The 12,078-nt window shown below is 49.7% G+C and overlaps 1 protein-coding gene across 5 annotated transcripts in view; it reads right to left on the bottom strand.

The window, feature by feature from the left end:
- Nucleotides 1-2,166: 2,166 nt before the first annotated feature.
- Nucleotides 2,167-12,078, bottom strand: part of Brat (tripartite motif-containing protein brain tumor) — a 78,059-nt gene continuing 68,147 nt past the window's right edge. For all 5 annotated transcript variants that reach the window (XM_076901553.1, XM_076901547.1, XM_076901548.1 and 2 more), the window contains one exon: nt 2,167-4,741. In XM_076901553.1, coding sequence (XP_076757668.1) covers nt 2,326-4,722 — 2,397 coding nt within the window. In that variant the 5' untranslated portion in view covers nt 4,723-4,741 and the 3' untranslated portion in view covers nt 2,167-2,325. The remainder of the gene's footprint in view (nt 4,742-12,078) is intronic.

The following is a 12,078-nucleotide window of genomic DNA, read 5'->3' as shown; positions in this document are numbered from 1 at the left end:
CGGACAGTTCTGCGCGCTGTCGATCGTCGAAGGGACGAAGACACGGGTCAGAGAACTAAAACTGCAGGATCGCACGCGTCTCGATGTACGTTCGAAAAAAAAAAAAGAAAAAGGAAAGAAACGAAATCGAGTCAACCTGGGTAAGGAGAGGGTAGGTAGAACTGGAAATAAACGCGCGAGAAGAATAGTTAAGAAGAAGCGTCGGGTCGAGTGAAGAAGAAAAAACTAACTGCTGGACCGTCGTCACTGTCGTTACTTCAAATATGCCTCGAGGAGGGTTCTCCGCTTAGTTGTCGTTAGTTCGCGTGAAAAATGAAAATACGTACCTATAAATATGTAAATATGTATAAAAAAGAACGTCAGCTCTCTTAACCACCTTAAAGGAAAGAAAAAGAAAAAAAAAAAAGAAGAAAAGAGAAGAAACGACGCGTCAGGATGAGGGAAGGGTTCCAGGGGAGAACATCGATGCAGCGTTGATACGTCCATTCGCATAAAACGCAAAACAAAACAGGAGCCTTAATACCTTCCAAGTAACTACACAGCTGAAAGCTAACGAACAGACCATCACTCTCGCAGCGACGGTGATCGACGCTATCGATCATCGTCCTTCGAACTACCAACAGGATCCGGGGCGATGCAAAGGTTACGCATGCGGCTGTGGATCGGGTGCTCCGCGCCGTTTTCAACCGAAGAAAACCAACGTGCATCACGCGCGCGCGCGCGCGCGCGCGTCAGAGGAAGAGAGAGCGACGAGACAAGCTCTCGCTTAGATTCGATTCACGGTTCCGCTTCTTTTCGCCGTGGTCCAAGAGAACGGTCGCGCGTCTAACGTCGACCGCGGGGCTCCAGCCGCGTTTCAAGTACCCAAAACTGAATCGGAAGAGTCGACGAGCCTCGAAAAGAACCGTGTCAAGAGCCGGAGGGGCGCGCGTCCGCTCGCGCGGGCCAGAAAAAATACGCGCGAGCGGACGACGCGTACCCGCGCGGCTGTAAAAACGCCCCCTCGCGGTGTTTCCGACGGAGAGGGTCACGAGAAGGAGATTTGGAAGGGGAATTCGATGCAAACGGGGTGGTTTTTCGTTTTCGAAGTAGAAGAAGAAGAAGAAGAAGAGGGGGAGGACGAGGAGGAGAAATGTAACAGGAGGGAGGGGACGATGTGGTGGAGCGGGAGTCGATGAAAATGCGGGGTCAGAGGTTCTGGGAAACAAAGGATGCTAGAACGGGGGGGAGGTGAGGGTGGAGTGACTAGCGGCGGCGAGCTCTACAACTAAACAACAACAACAGTATTTTCAGTTATAACAACATTAACAAGTAAGTTCTCCGCGTGTGTATGCGCTTACACGTAGTCGCGTGACAATCCGCTTGTTCACGTGTGATGCGCGTTTATAGTAAAAGACACGCGGCCAACACGGGCGTTTCCAAAGTATGAGCGCGCGTCGCGCTTCGGAGAGAGGTTCTTTCGTTTCACGTGCGTGCAAGTCACGCGAGCGTCGTTCACTGTTCGGTACCTTTTCTTCGATTTAGGTCACTTTGTTCTTGGAAAGATTTTTCTCGTTTCTGTTCTTTCTTTTTTTTCCTTTCCCCCTCCCTCTCTCTCTATCTCTCTCTCTCTCTCTCCCTTAGCGTCTATTCTCCGTTGCTTCGGGAATCTTTTTTTGCTTCTCGTTTTTTCGATGTACGCGTACCCGCGTGAAAATGAAAAAGGAAAGAAAAAAAAAAAAAAAAAAAGAGAGAAGTACGTCGCGCTTAACGTCCATTCTCGTGAGCGACACGCGCGGATGTAACCGCAGACAGACAACAAGGAGCGATCCGACGAGATCCACGACGGCGTCTCCGCTCGTTACACCGCGTAACGAAGGTCCCCAGCACGAATTCGGCTGCGCAATTCGGGTAAGGACCTGCGCGCGTACACGCCCACGCGTTCGTATAAATAAAGGTGCGCCTATCAATCTTGGATAACCGAGAGACGGACTCGTAAACGGGATTATCCGTGATGGGGGAGGGGGTGTGTGTGCCGTCAGTAAACGCTCGTCGCATCTCGTACGTTTTCTCGTTCTCGTCTTTCTTTTAGAATCGGTGGCTGGCGAACGGAAGTGAGGTGGGTCGAACGGTTGATGATGGATAGGTAGAGTGAGCGCGAGCGATGATGGTGGTGGTGGTGGTGGTAGATGGGCGAAGAAGAGGATAGGCAAGTGTGAGTAAAAAAAAGGTCGATACAGATGGTGGGTTCGCGGGCATCAGAACAACGGCGACAAACGTGACTACGACGACAACGATGGGAACAACGATAGACGATCGTGGTCGACGTCGTGATTTGTCGGTGGTCTACATGCCGATTGGCGGTACTTGTACGTAACGATATATGTAGAGCCGGTAATCCTTGCTGGCCAGCACGACCGATCCGTCGTCCATCAACGCGACGTCGAAGCACTGCGCGTGCTTGACCTTGCTCTCGAGGGCGGACACCAGTTGCCCGTCCTGCGTGAAGATCGTCAGGTTGAAGTTATTGTGATTGTCAGCTATCAGTATCTCGCCTACGGCGTTGATCCCGACCCCGATCGGGTAGTTCGTGATCCCCTCGCCGCCGATCTGCCTGAGATAGGCGCCCTCGTAATTGAACACCTTCACGCAATGGGCGCGATTGTCGCTGATGAAGATCTCCTGTTTATCGTTCACGACCACCCCGTTCGGGAACTCCAGGTGCTTCGAGCAGCCGAACTTCTGCAGCACGATCCCCGCCTGGTCGAATATGATCACGCGCATCACTTTGCACTCGACGACGACGATGCGCCCCTTCGAGTCGACGGTGACGCCGCGCGGGTGCTGCAATATGTTCGCGCCGAACTTACGCACGAACTGACCGTACTGATTGTAGATCTGTATCTGGTGCGTGGGCGAGCGCTCGGTCACGATTATGTCGCCGGACGTCTTCACAACGGCGACGCGGTTCGGATAGAGCAGCTGACCGTCCCGTTTGCCGCACTCCCCGAACTGGAACTTGAATCTACCCTCCTTGTCGAATATCTGTATACGATGATTGTTCGTGTCGGCGACGATTATGTCGTTCTGCGCGTTCACGGCCACCCCCGACGGCTCGGTGAACTGGCCCTCCAGCACGCCAAACTCCCCGAATTTGCAATGGTAGATCATCTTCTGCCGTTTGATCTGCGACTTGGGCGGGAATATCGCCGCTGCGGACATCAGCTTCGACGTCAGGTCTAGGACAGAGTCGCTGGAGGCGGCGTTCGCCACGACAGCGACGGACGTAGGCATTGGGAAGTGGTCGTTCGTGGTTACAACCGGGTACGCGTCGCTGCCGCCGTTGCTCCACTTCTCGTACGGGTTCGAGTTGATCCCGTTCAAATTCAGATCGCTGATCGTCGTCGAGAACGGGCCGAGGCTGTTGGCCGAGCTGAAGCGTTTGGTGATCACGGTGCTGTTCGTGTCGAAGGAGGACGGCGAGGTGGACGAGGCGCAGGTCGACGCGGATGATATCAGGCCGTTGCTGTACGGTCGGTCCAAGAGAAGACCGCCAAGGGATCCTGGCCCTCCTGGTCCGTTGTTCGCGTTGTTCCCACCGTTACCATTGCTCGACAACGCTGTTGGTCGAGCTATGGGCGGTTGCTTGCCTATCGGTCCGGCGTTGCTCTCGTTGTTGCTTCGCACGTAGCCAAACGTGTTCCGTACGCCCACTTGGATCGCCTGATAGTTGCTCACGAACTCGAGATCGACGGTCTGACTGGCAATATCCGGCGTGTAGTTCAACAATAACTGAAGCTTCGTGTCCAGAAGTTTCTTCACCATCAACACCTCGGTCACGGTCGTGTACTTGGTCAGTCGTTCGACGAACTCGCAGGTCTGCAGCATCTTGTCCGCCATGTCGTTCGCCTTCTGCGTCAGCACGCCCAGGGATATCTGTTTCGTCGAGAACACCGACTCGAGCTCCTTCAGCAGCTCCTGCTTCCTCTCCTCGAGCATGGACCGGTAAAATTGAAAGGTATCGTTGATCTCGTTCTGCGCCTTGTGGTACTGCACCTGCAGTCGCGCTGCTCCGTGATCAGCAGCCTTCACAGCGGCTCTAACGTCCGCTGCCTTCGCTCTGCACTCTTGGACCACTCTGGCCATCGCCTCTAGCTGTTGGTTACCCACCTCAGAGATGTGCGCGCAGTCGTGCAACGGGCTGGGATGATCGGTAATGGCGCACTCCTTGCAGACGAGGGCCGTGCAGGTGCGACAGAAGTACTTCAGCAGCTCTTGTTTGTGTCGCGGGCAATAGGGGACCTTCTCGCCGTTGGTGTTCCCGCTGTTTATCACGAGATTGTTCTTGGGTATCTCCGTGTTCGCTGAGCTGGCCGTGACCGTCTCCAGCTTCGAGTCGCCCAGCGTGAGGACGCGGTGGCCCTCGAAACAGTGCATGAACTGGTGCGCCATCACGCAGTTAGGGCAGAGGAAGTTCGCGCAGTCGAAGCAACGGGCAACCGCGTCTGATTCGGTCGACTTGCAACCGGTACAACGAACGCCACCGGCGCCTCCTAGTCGGCAGCGCGGGCAGGGTGCCTCTCCAGGTCTCTGCGAGTCGAGGCAAAGGTCGCAGCTGTCGACGTCGCAGATCGCCGAGTCGCTCGCAGGCGGGGAGCTGCCGCTCACTGTAAGCGGGGACAGCGAGGCCAGGGATCCGATGGAATTCGCGCGCGATTCCAGCGAGAGTGTCGGTGAGGCCATCTTCAGTCAACCGGCATCCCTGTTAACAAAAATCACTGCTTTAATTTCCAAGCGTCCCCCACCCTTTGCGACCCCGCGCGCAATCATAGATTGTACTACTTTGCGGGGTTCAGACATAAGTAATTGCTGGTACACACGGTGTACCATTATAAAACCTGTAATTTCGTAACGTCCACCAGAGCCTCTCGCGATCATCGCCGCAACGTTGTATCCGAGGATACACGAGGGTAATATAAAATATAGGTGCCAGCTGATTACAGTCAATCGCGTTGCGAGAGCGTCGACTGTAACGAGACTGAAACCAAGTAAGAACCTCTGGTTTTATTCTGAAGATTACCATCGCGCGGTGATTAGACTCGAGCGAGTCGGATTTCTAATCCTAATCAGCTAATCCTCGCGAATCTGCAATCGACGAGCCATCGTCCGCATGTGAACAAGCGTATCGATCCGGTTCTCGTCTCGGACGATTAAAGTCGTTCTGAACGGGCTGCAATTACTTACGAACCGATGCGACAGTGATCCGTTCGAGATAATGTACCGACAACCACTAAACAGCAGAATGCAGCACTCGTATAATAATAATTTCACTCTCGTAAGTTGAACTGTAGCGTAACGCGACTCTGCGCGCCAAGCGTAGCGTCTCTCTGTTGGCGAACGCGGATCGTTCGAAACGGAAACGCGGGAAAGTCAATTGTCCGTCTCGAACGGTTACGGGTTAGGTTGGACTTTCACCGCGGCTGGGAATAATTCGCTCTCGAGACGCTTGGTGCAACGATCCCGAGTAATTGTTCGACGCGACTCGTCGTCGAAGCGTCGACGCGAACGCGCGCTGATTACCGCCGCTTGTCTTCCATCGACACGTCGCCCACGAGCAGGTGGTAACGTCACCTCGCGATTTAACTGCAACGCGATCTCCTCTTTCCTCCGCCCGTCGCGCGACGCCGCCCTCGTCTTTTTCCATGCTCAATGACGACCAGTGACGAGGAGGAAGAACAAAAAAAAAAAGAAAAAAAGACGAAAAGATGTCACTCTACCAATTAAATCGCTCGACTGGACGATCCTGTTTCACCTGCGTCCTCGCGGTTAGACGGGCAGAGGACAGCGGAGGAAGAGCGAATGGGAAAAGCGGCGGGGAGAAAGAAAACGGGTCGGTAACCTCCAGAGTCCAAGGTCATGAATGCGAAGGTTATCGTACCTCTGACTAGTTGGCGCGAGTGAATTTACGATGTTCCACGCGACGACAAATTCGCTTTTCCACGGGGGAAATGGGGTGGGAGGTAGACGCGTGGTAAAAGAGGAGGACGTAGCCAGCGGGTGGAGAGGTACAGGGTGTCTCGAAAACTCTCTGTTCGTAAGAATCGTCCAGAAAAATAGTGGAACACCAAGGCGAAATTTCAACGTGCAACTAAAACGATTCTTCCTCAAACTTACATAAGGTAACATCCAAAACTCGTTAAGAACAGATGCAAGGGTCCAACAAACTCGATTCCACATGGCGAGCCAGATCGATACAGATCGTTTTTCAGGGATCTATCGAGCGGGAATCTCCAACGTGCAGTGTTCGAAGAAACGAGAGAAATGATTCGATGATTATTCCAGGAATCCAGCGAATACGTTGTTCGCAGCTGATCGATGCGAGGCACGCAGACACGTTGATGGGCCGCGCATACCCAGACTTTATTAGCCGGGTGTCCGCGTTGGGATCGTTCGCGACTATTAGCGAAAAGAAATTTCGCTCGAGTCGTACGCTAAAATATATTATCCCATCGTAGCTCTGCTCCGCGGGACAGATACGGTCTTTACGAGCACCCGGTAGAGGGAGGAGGAAAGAGGAGGACAAAAAGCGGATAAACGAATGGATGGAACAAAGAGCGTCTCTTGCCGCTCCAGGAAACGCTTCTGAAGTCGAGCTAGCTACTCTTCCCTCTGGTACGCGGGTACCGTCGTGCAGGAATTTCGATCGAGCCCCGAGATAAAAGGTGAATGCTCCTAAAGGAAGCATTTGCGGGCTCGAGGTCGCTGGAAAGCTTCATTTACCATCGCGAATATTTACCAAGAACAACGGGACGTTGTTGCTCCCCCGTCGCCTCCCCCTCCTGCAGGCTTTAATCGTCGATGATCGGGCAAGTTTTCTGCCGGATAGATACGCGTCATTAGAGAAATTCATGGGGAACGAGGCAGGAGCCCGCGACACTTGGGAAAGCAATTGTACGCTTAACTGGAATCTGCACGATTATCGGATTCTTCGACCACTCGCTGAGAAAGCAACATTTAAAACCTCGCCAGTTCATTGGTTACGCACATAAAGGAACTTTAACTCGAAGAAAATGAAAGATCGCAAAAAAAAAATTAAATACCAGAGAAGAAAACGTACAAGCGATACTTGGAGTGTGTACAGAAGAAAAATGAAACACGTGGTTCTCGATATTCAGGTGAGTATTCTCGAAAACTTACTGCTTTCAGCGTCGAGGCGCGTCCTCGCGTCGAGCCAGTAGGATCGCGCTCGTCGTAGAAGGGCGCGAAAGGAAGCGATGAAAAGGAGCGAGAAGGAGAAAGGGAAGGAGAGGGAGGGGCGAGATAGAAGAGCGCGGTGCCGGAGGTAGAGTGCGTGCACCCCGATCGATGAACGTCGTTCAGGGGTCACGCCGTTTCCCCCTCCCGTCGCTGCTCCCAGACCCCTCAAGTGTATTGACTCCCTACCATCCCCGTCAGGTTTCTCATCTGGTGGCTGCCAAAAGGAGAGAGGGAGAGGAGACGAAAAGAATACCTATAGCGTGACCGCTGCGATCTACGACCTTGGACGAGAAAGGTCTCGAGAACGAACCTCGCGAGCCACGGGGAAAATCCCTTAGCAATCGACCACGCTGCTTTTTCTTCCACCCCCCCTCTGTGTTATAATTCATTCGAACGCTGTGTTTTCTCCTCTTGCGACTATCGACGTTCCCTCGATTGCCACGAATGGAAACCAGAAGAGAGTAGGTGTTTCTATTTCCGTGAAGCTTCGTTAAACGCGACTGGAAGGTTTGGGGTGTACCGCGAGGGATGAATGGTTTTTAATATTCAGGTAGAAGGTGTCTCGTAGGTGGTTGAATAAATGTTGGTAACACCTTCATCCCCTGTAAGCCGTCGATTTACGCCCGTGTTGTTTGTTCAGAAAACATTGTTCGCCCGGTATCCGTGGTGCTTTATTATACTTTCAACACCGTGGAAATCTCCAAGGGAAAATATGGGGCCGTTCTGGACATTAATCTCTGAACGTTAACCCCTTGAAATTGATTTCGAAAATAGTAGACTTCGTGTTTCATCGTTCAGAGGGATTTAATTCTCGTTCATTTCACAATTCCGCGTCTGTGTCCGTTTTAAAGGGAAGTTGCTCGACGGCCACACCCCTTGTTGTGTCATACGAGATCATCAGCACGGAAAGTGGTAGCACGAGGTGCCGAGAGTGACTCCTCGAACCACCCATTGGAGACTAGTGCGATAACCTTCCTCGAAGGCTATTGGTCGTGTCTGGCGGACCAACAGCGAAGACGTCCTAACTTCTCCTACGTCTCCCACCTTTTTTACCCTAACTCACCGTTGCCAGGAGATTTCCCTACCGTGGCGAAAAAGAGGCCGCCGTATGGAGCAACGGAGACGCTGTTCCAGCACGCACTACTCGAGATACGATTATAAGCAGAGTATTAAATATTATACTACCCCAGCGATGCCACTATACGACGCCATTTTTCCCTAGTTCCCCATCCACGGTGGCCTAACCTCCAAGCTTGCTCTTCTATCGCTTCTAATTGGCCAGGCGATACCGTGTCCTCGCGAATGGCAATATCCTAATCGTCGCAGTAGCGATAGACATTTTTTGTTTCCCGCGCTGTTACAGGGATCAGTGCCCTTCGAAGCGTACCCCGTACGAAGGCGGTCGGTCTGCGCGTTTTTACAGGGCTGTAAACCAGTGTCTATGCAAGCAACAACGGCATTAATTCCGCCGGCTGTCTAAGCGATCGGATCTCCTCGGGAAGAACATTCTCAAGGGCAAGCCATAAATCTTGCCGCCCCGCGTCGGGGCCAGCTTTGTAAACCAGTACCCAGCAATCCCGCCTAAGTGCATCGAGAAAATCGCGAGAGGCGACAAGGTAGTTTGCACAGTCGTGTATCCGTTTACACGTAATTGCGGGAATGTAACGCATACCAGTCGACCGTCGACATAAAGACGTGCTGTTATTTCTGCGGTTAACCATACAACACCGCGGCCATTGTCATCGTATCGTTCTGCAACTCGGACAAATACGATCGAAATAAACAAACGTTGTCCGTGGCTAAATGAAATTCGCCACCCTGTGACGAAGTCACAGTATCCGCGTCGTTTAATCGTTTTTTCTAATTCTCTAGGAACGCGCGTCGCTAATTGCCTTCGAAGCGATCCAGCGAGGATCGTTCGTCGTCGACGGAATTGGGGCGACGAGACGGTCGAAAAATCGAGAGAGGATCGAGAAGGAAGTTCGATCGGAGTTGCCGGGGTAGCGGCGATACGTTTTCGAGCGTAGACTGCAATCCTCGGTTGAATGCACTGTAGGAAGGGGTGGCGGACGGCGCGTCTGGTTTCTATGGAAACACTGCATCGACCACCCCAACCCTTCGACAGGGGTTCCGACGAGGGTCGAGTTCGTCACCCGATGGTGGTGGGATTCAGGTTGGTAGGGGTAACCGCCCCTCGAGAACGCTAACTGCCGGTGCATCGCCCTTCGACGCAACACGGCAATGCGTATTTCTCGTTTATAGGGTGATCAAAATGTATCGCGAGCCGTACGACGCACCAAGCTTCCCCGTTTAATCCTCATTTTACGCGTCAGATAGAGATAGAGAGAGAGAGAGAGAGAGAGAGAGAGAGAGAGAGAGAGAGAGAGAGAGAGAGAGAGAGAGAGAGAGAGAGAGAGTGTGCACGCACAACTTGGGATTCGCGCTTAAAATATGCAATACCATTTTAGCTGATACCACTATGGAACTTTCGTGAACGTACTATTCCATCTCGATATAAATACAGTGCTGGACAAAAGTATTGGCACAGCATGATTGTTATGATAAAAATGCTTATAACTATGAAACAAATTGTTAAAAAGGAAAAATTTGTTTACACGTTTATTTATTTATTATTCTAGATTATTATTTAACAGAAACAGTAATATAAATAAAGTGATATGCGAAATAATAACAAAAACATATTTATTGAGCGTTTTAAGCATGGACAAAAGTATTGGCACAAATGATTGAAAGTACTTAGAAATTAAAAATTAATATTTGGTTGGCCCTCCATTCCTCATGATAACTTCCTTCAATCGTTTTGGCATTGAAGTTACCAATTTTTTTGTAAAATCCGGCTCTATATTGTTCCATTCTTGTAAAATAATAGCTTTTAATTGGTTTTTGTTTGTTATATTATATTTTCTAATTTTTTTTTCTAATTCATTCCAAACATGTTCGATGGGATTCATGTCTGGACTCTGGGGTGGGGTATTTAATGTATGTGCGGTATTGTAAACGATCCATTGTCGTACAATATAGGCAGTATGTTTTGGATCATGGTCTTGTTGAAAATAAAAATCACGCGGGAGATTTAATTTATTAGCACTTTTAAATAAATTTTCCTTTAATATATTTAAATATACATATTTGTCCATAATCTCATCTATGAATACTAATTCGCCAACCCCAGACGCTGCAATGGAACCCCATACCATGACTCCACCTCCTCCATGTTTCACAGTGGCTTGTAAATGTTGTGGATCCATTTCCGTATTTGGCTTTCTCCAAACTAATACTCTGCCATCTGATTTAAATATATTAAATTTAGTTTCATCTGAAAATAATACGTTATTCCAGAATGTGGGATCCTTTTTTATAAATTCTTTTGCAAATTCTTTTCTCATCTTCCGATTCTTCTTGGATATGTATGGTTTCCTTCTTGCGACACACGCAGAATATCCCGCATCTTTTAACACTCTCCGTATAGTTTTCGAACTTACTTCTTTTTTATTTTCTTCATTTAACTTTGCTCTAAGTTGTGATGAGTTTAATTTACAATTTATTTTCACTTCCTTTACAATTTTCCGTTTTTCTCTAACTGTTAACTTTGAGGGACGTCCACTTCGATTCCTACTTTTGAAATCTGATTGATTCTCAAATCGTTTTACGACACTTCTAATAGTGAATCGACTTCTATTAACACTTTTTGCTATTTCACTATAAGATTTTCGCATTTTGTGCAAATTTAATATTATTTTTCTCTCTTCACTTGTAGTTTCTTTCCCTCTTCTTGACATTGTTGCTTGTTATATTTCCTATGTTGCTAATCGACTGAACTTAAGGATGACTGTTAGAAAAAATGACTATCAGGGAATCCCCTACCTATACCATCAAGTGACAATCGGATTTTTTTCGGAGAGATACAACTACACTAAATTTTGTATAATGTGCCAATACTTTTGTCCATGCTTAAAACGCTCAATAAATATGTTTTTGTTATTATTTCGCATATCACTTTATTTATATTACTGTTTCTGTTAAATAATAATCTAGAATAATAAATAAATAAACGTGTAAACAAATTTTTCCTTTTTAACAATTTGTTTCATAGTTATAAGCATTTTTATCATAACAATCATGCTGTGCCAATACTTTTGTCCAGCACTGTACACTGCCGCGTACGTCAATGGACGCTGTGCAAGCAAAAATACATTTACAGCCGCGACGTTTTACTCGAAGGGAACAGCTCGCGTGTACCAGGCTTTACGTTCGAATTCCGTATTCAGAGATCGTTTAAATACGCGCATAATTGTTGCACGAATTAACGCAGCCGGGTAGCTCGTTGAATTTTCCGCGGTTTCATAATTAATCGTCTGTAAGTCGAAAGCGTTTGTTAGCCGTGAGAACTTTTCGAGGATAAGATCGCAGAGTCCGGCAGTGTGCATGTGTACAGAGATAGACAGAGAGAGAGAGACACACACACACACGTGTGCAGCGTTTTTCGCGTCGTTGAACTCGCGCGAGCATGACGCTGCCCAAGAGAGGCCGCGCCGCGCGCGCGGAGAGAACGGTTTTCCGGAAGTGGCGCTCGTTTCGTCGTGGAACGATTTACGAGCGGCAATGTTACGACGCCGAGAGCACCGCCTGTGCACTGAATATGCCAGGGGTCACTGTACCCAGCGAACTTCGCGATGCCGGAAGGTCGCTCCGTGTAACGCCACGCGATACAGAAAATCGATTTCAGCTTGGATTCTCTACCGATAACTCGACGCGCCAGCTTCGCCGTGCTAAACGAGACCGCGGACGCGGCGCCTGGATGCTGCTTCCCGTCCATCACCT

This window comes from Xylocopa sonorina, chromosome 9, assembly GCF_050948175.1.
Source record: "Xylocopa sonorina isolate GNS202 chromosome 9, iyXylSono1_principal, whole genome shotgun sequence".
Lineage (NCBI taxonomy): Eukaryota > Metazoa > Arthropoda > Insecta > Hymenoptera > Apidae > Xylocopa > Xylocopa sonorina.
The sequence above is the reverse complement of the archived record's forward strand: the minus strand, read 5'-3'. Positions and strand labels throughout refer to the sequence as shown.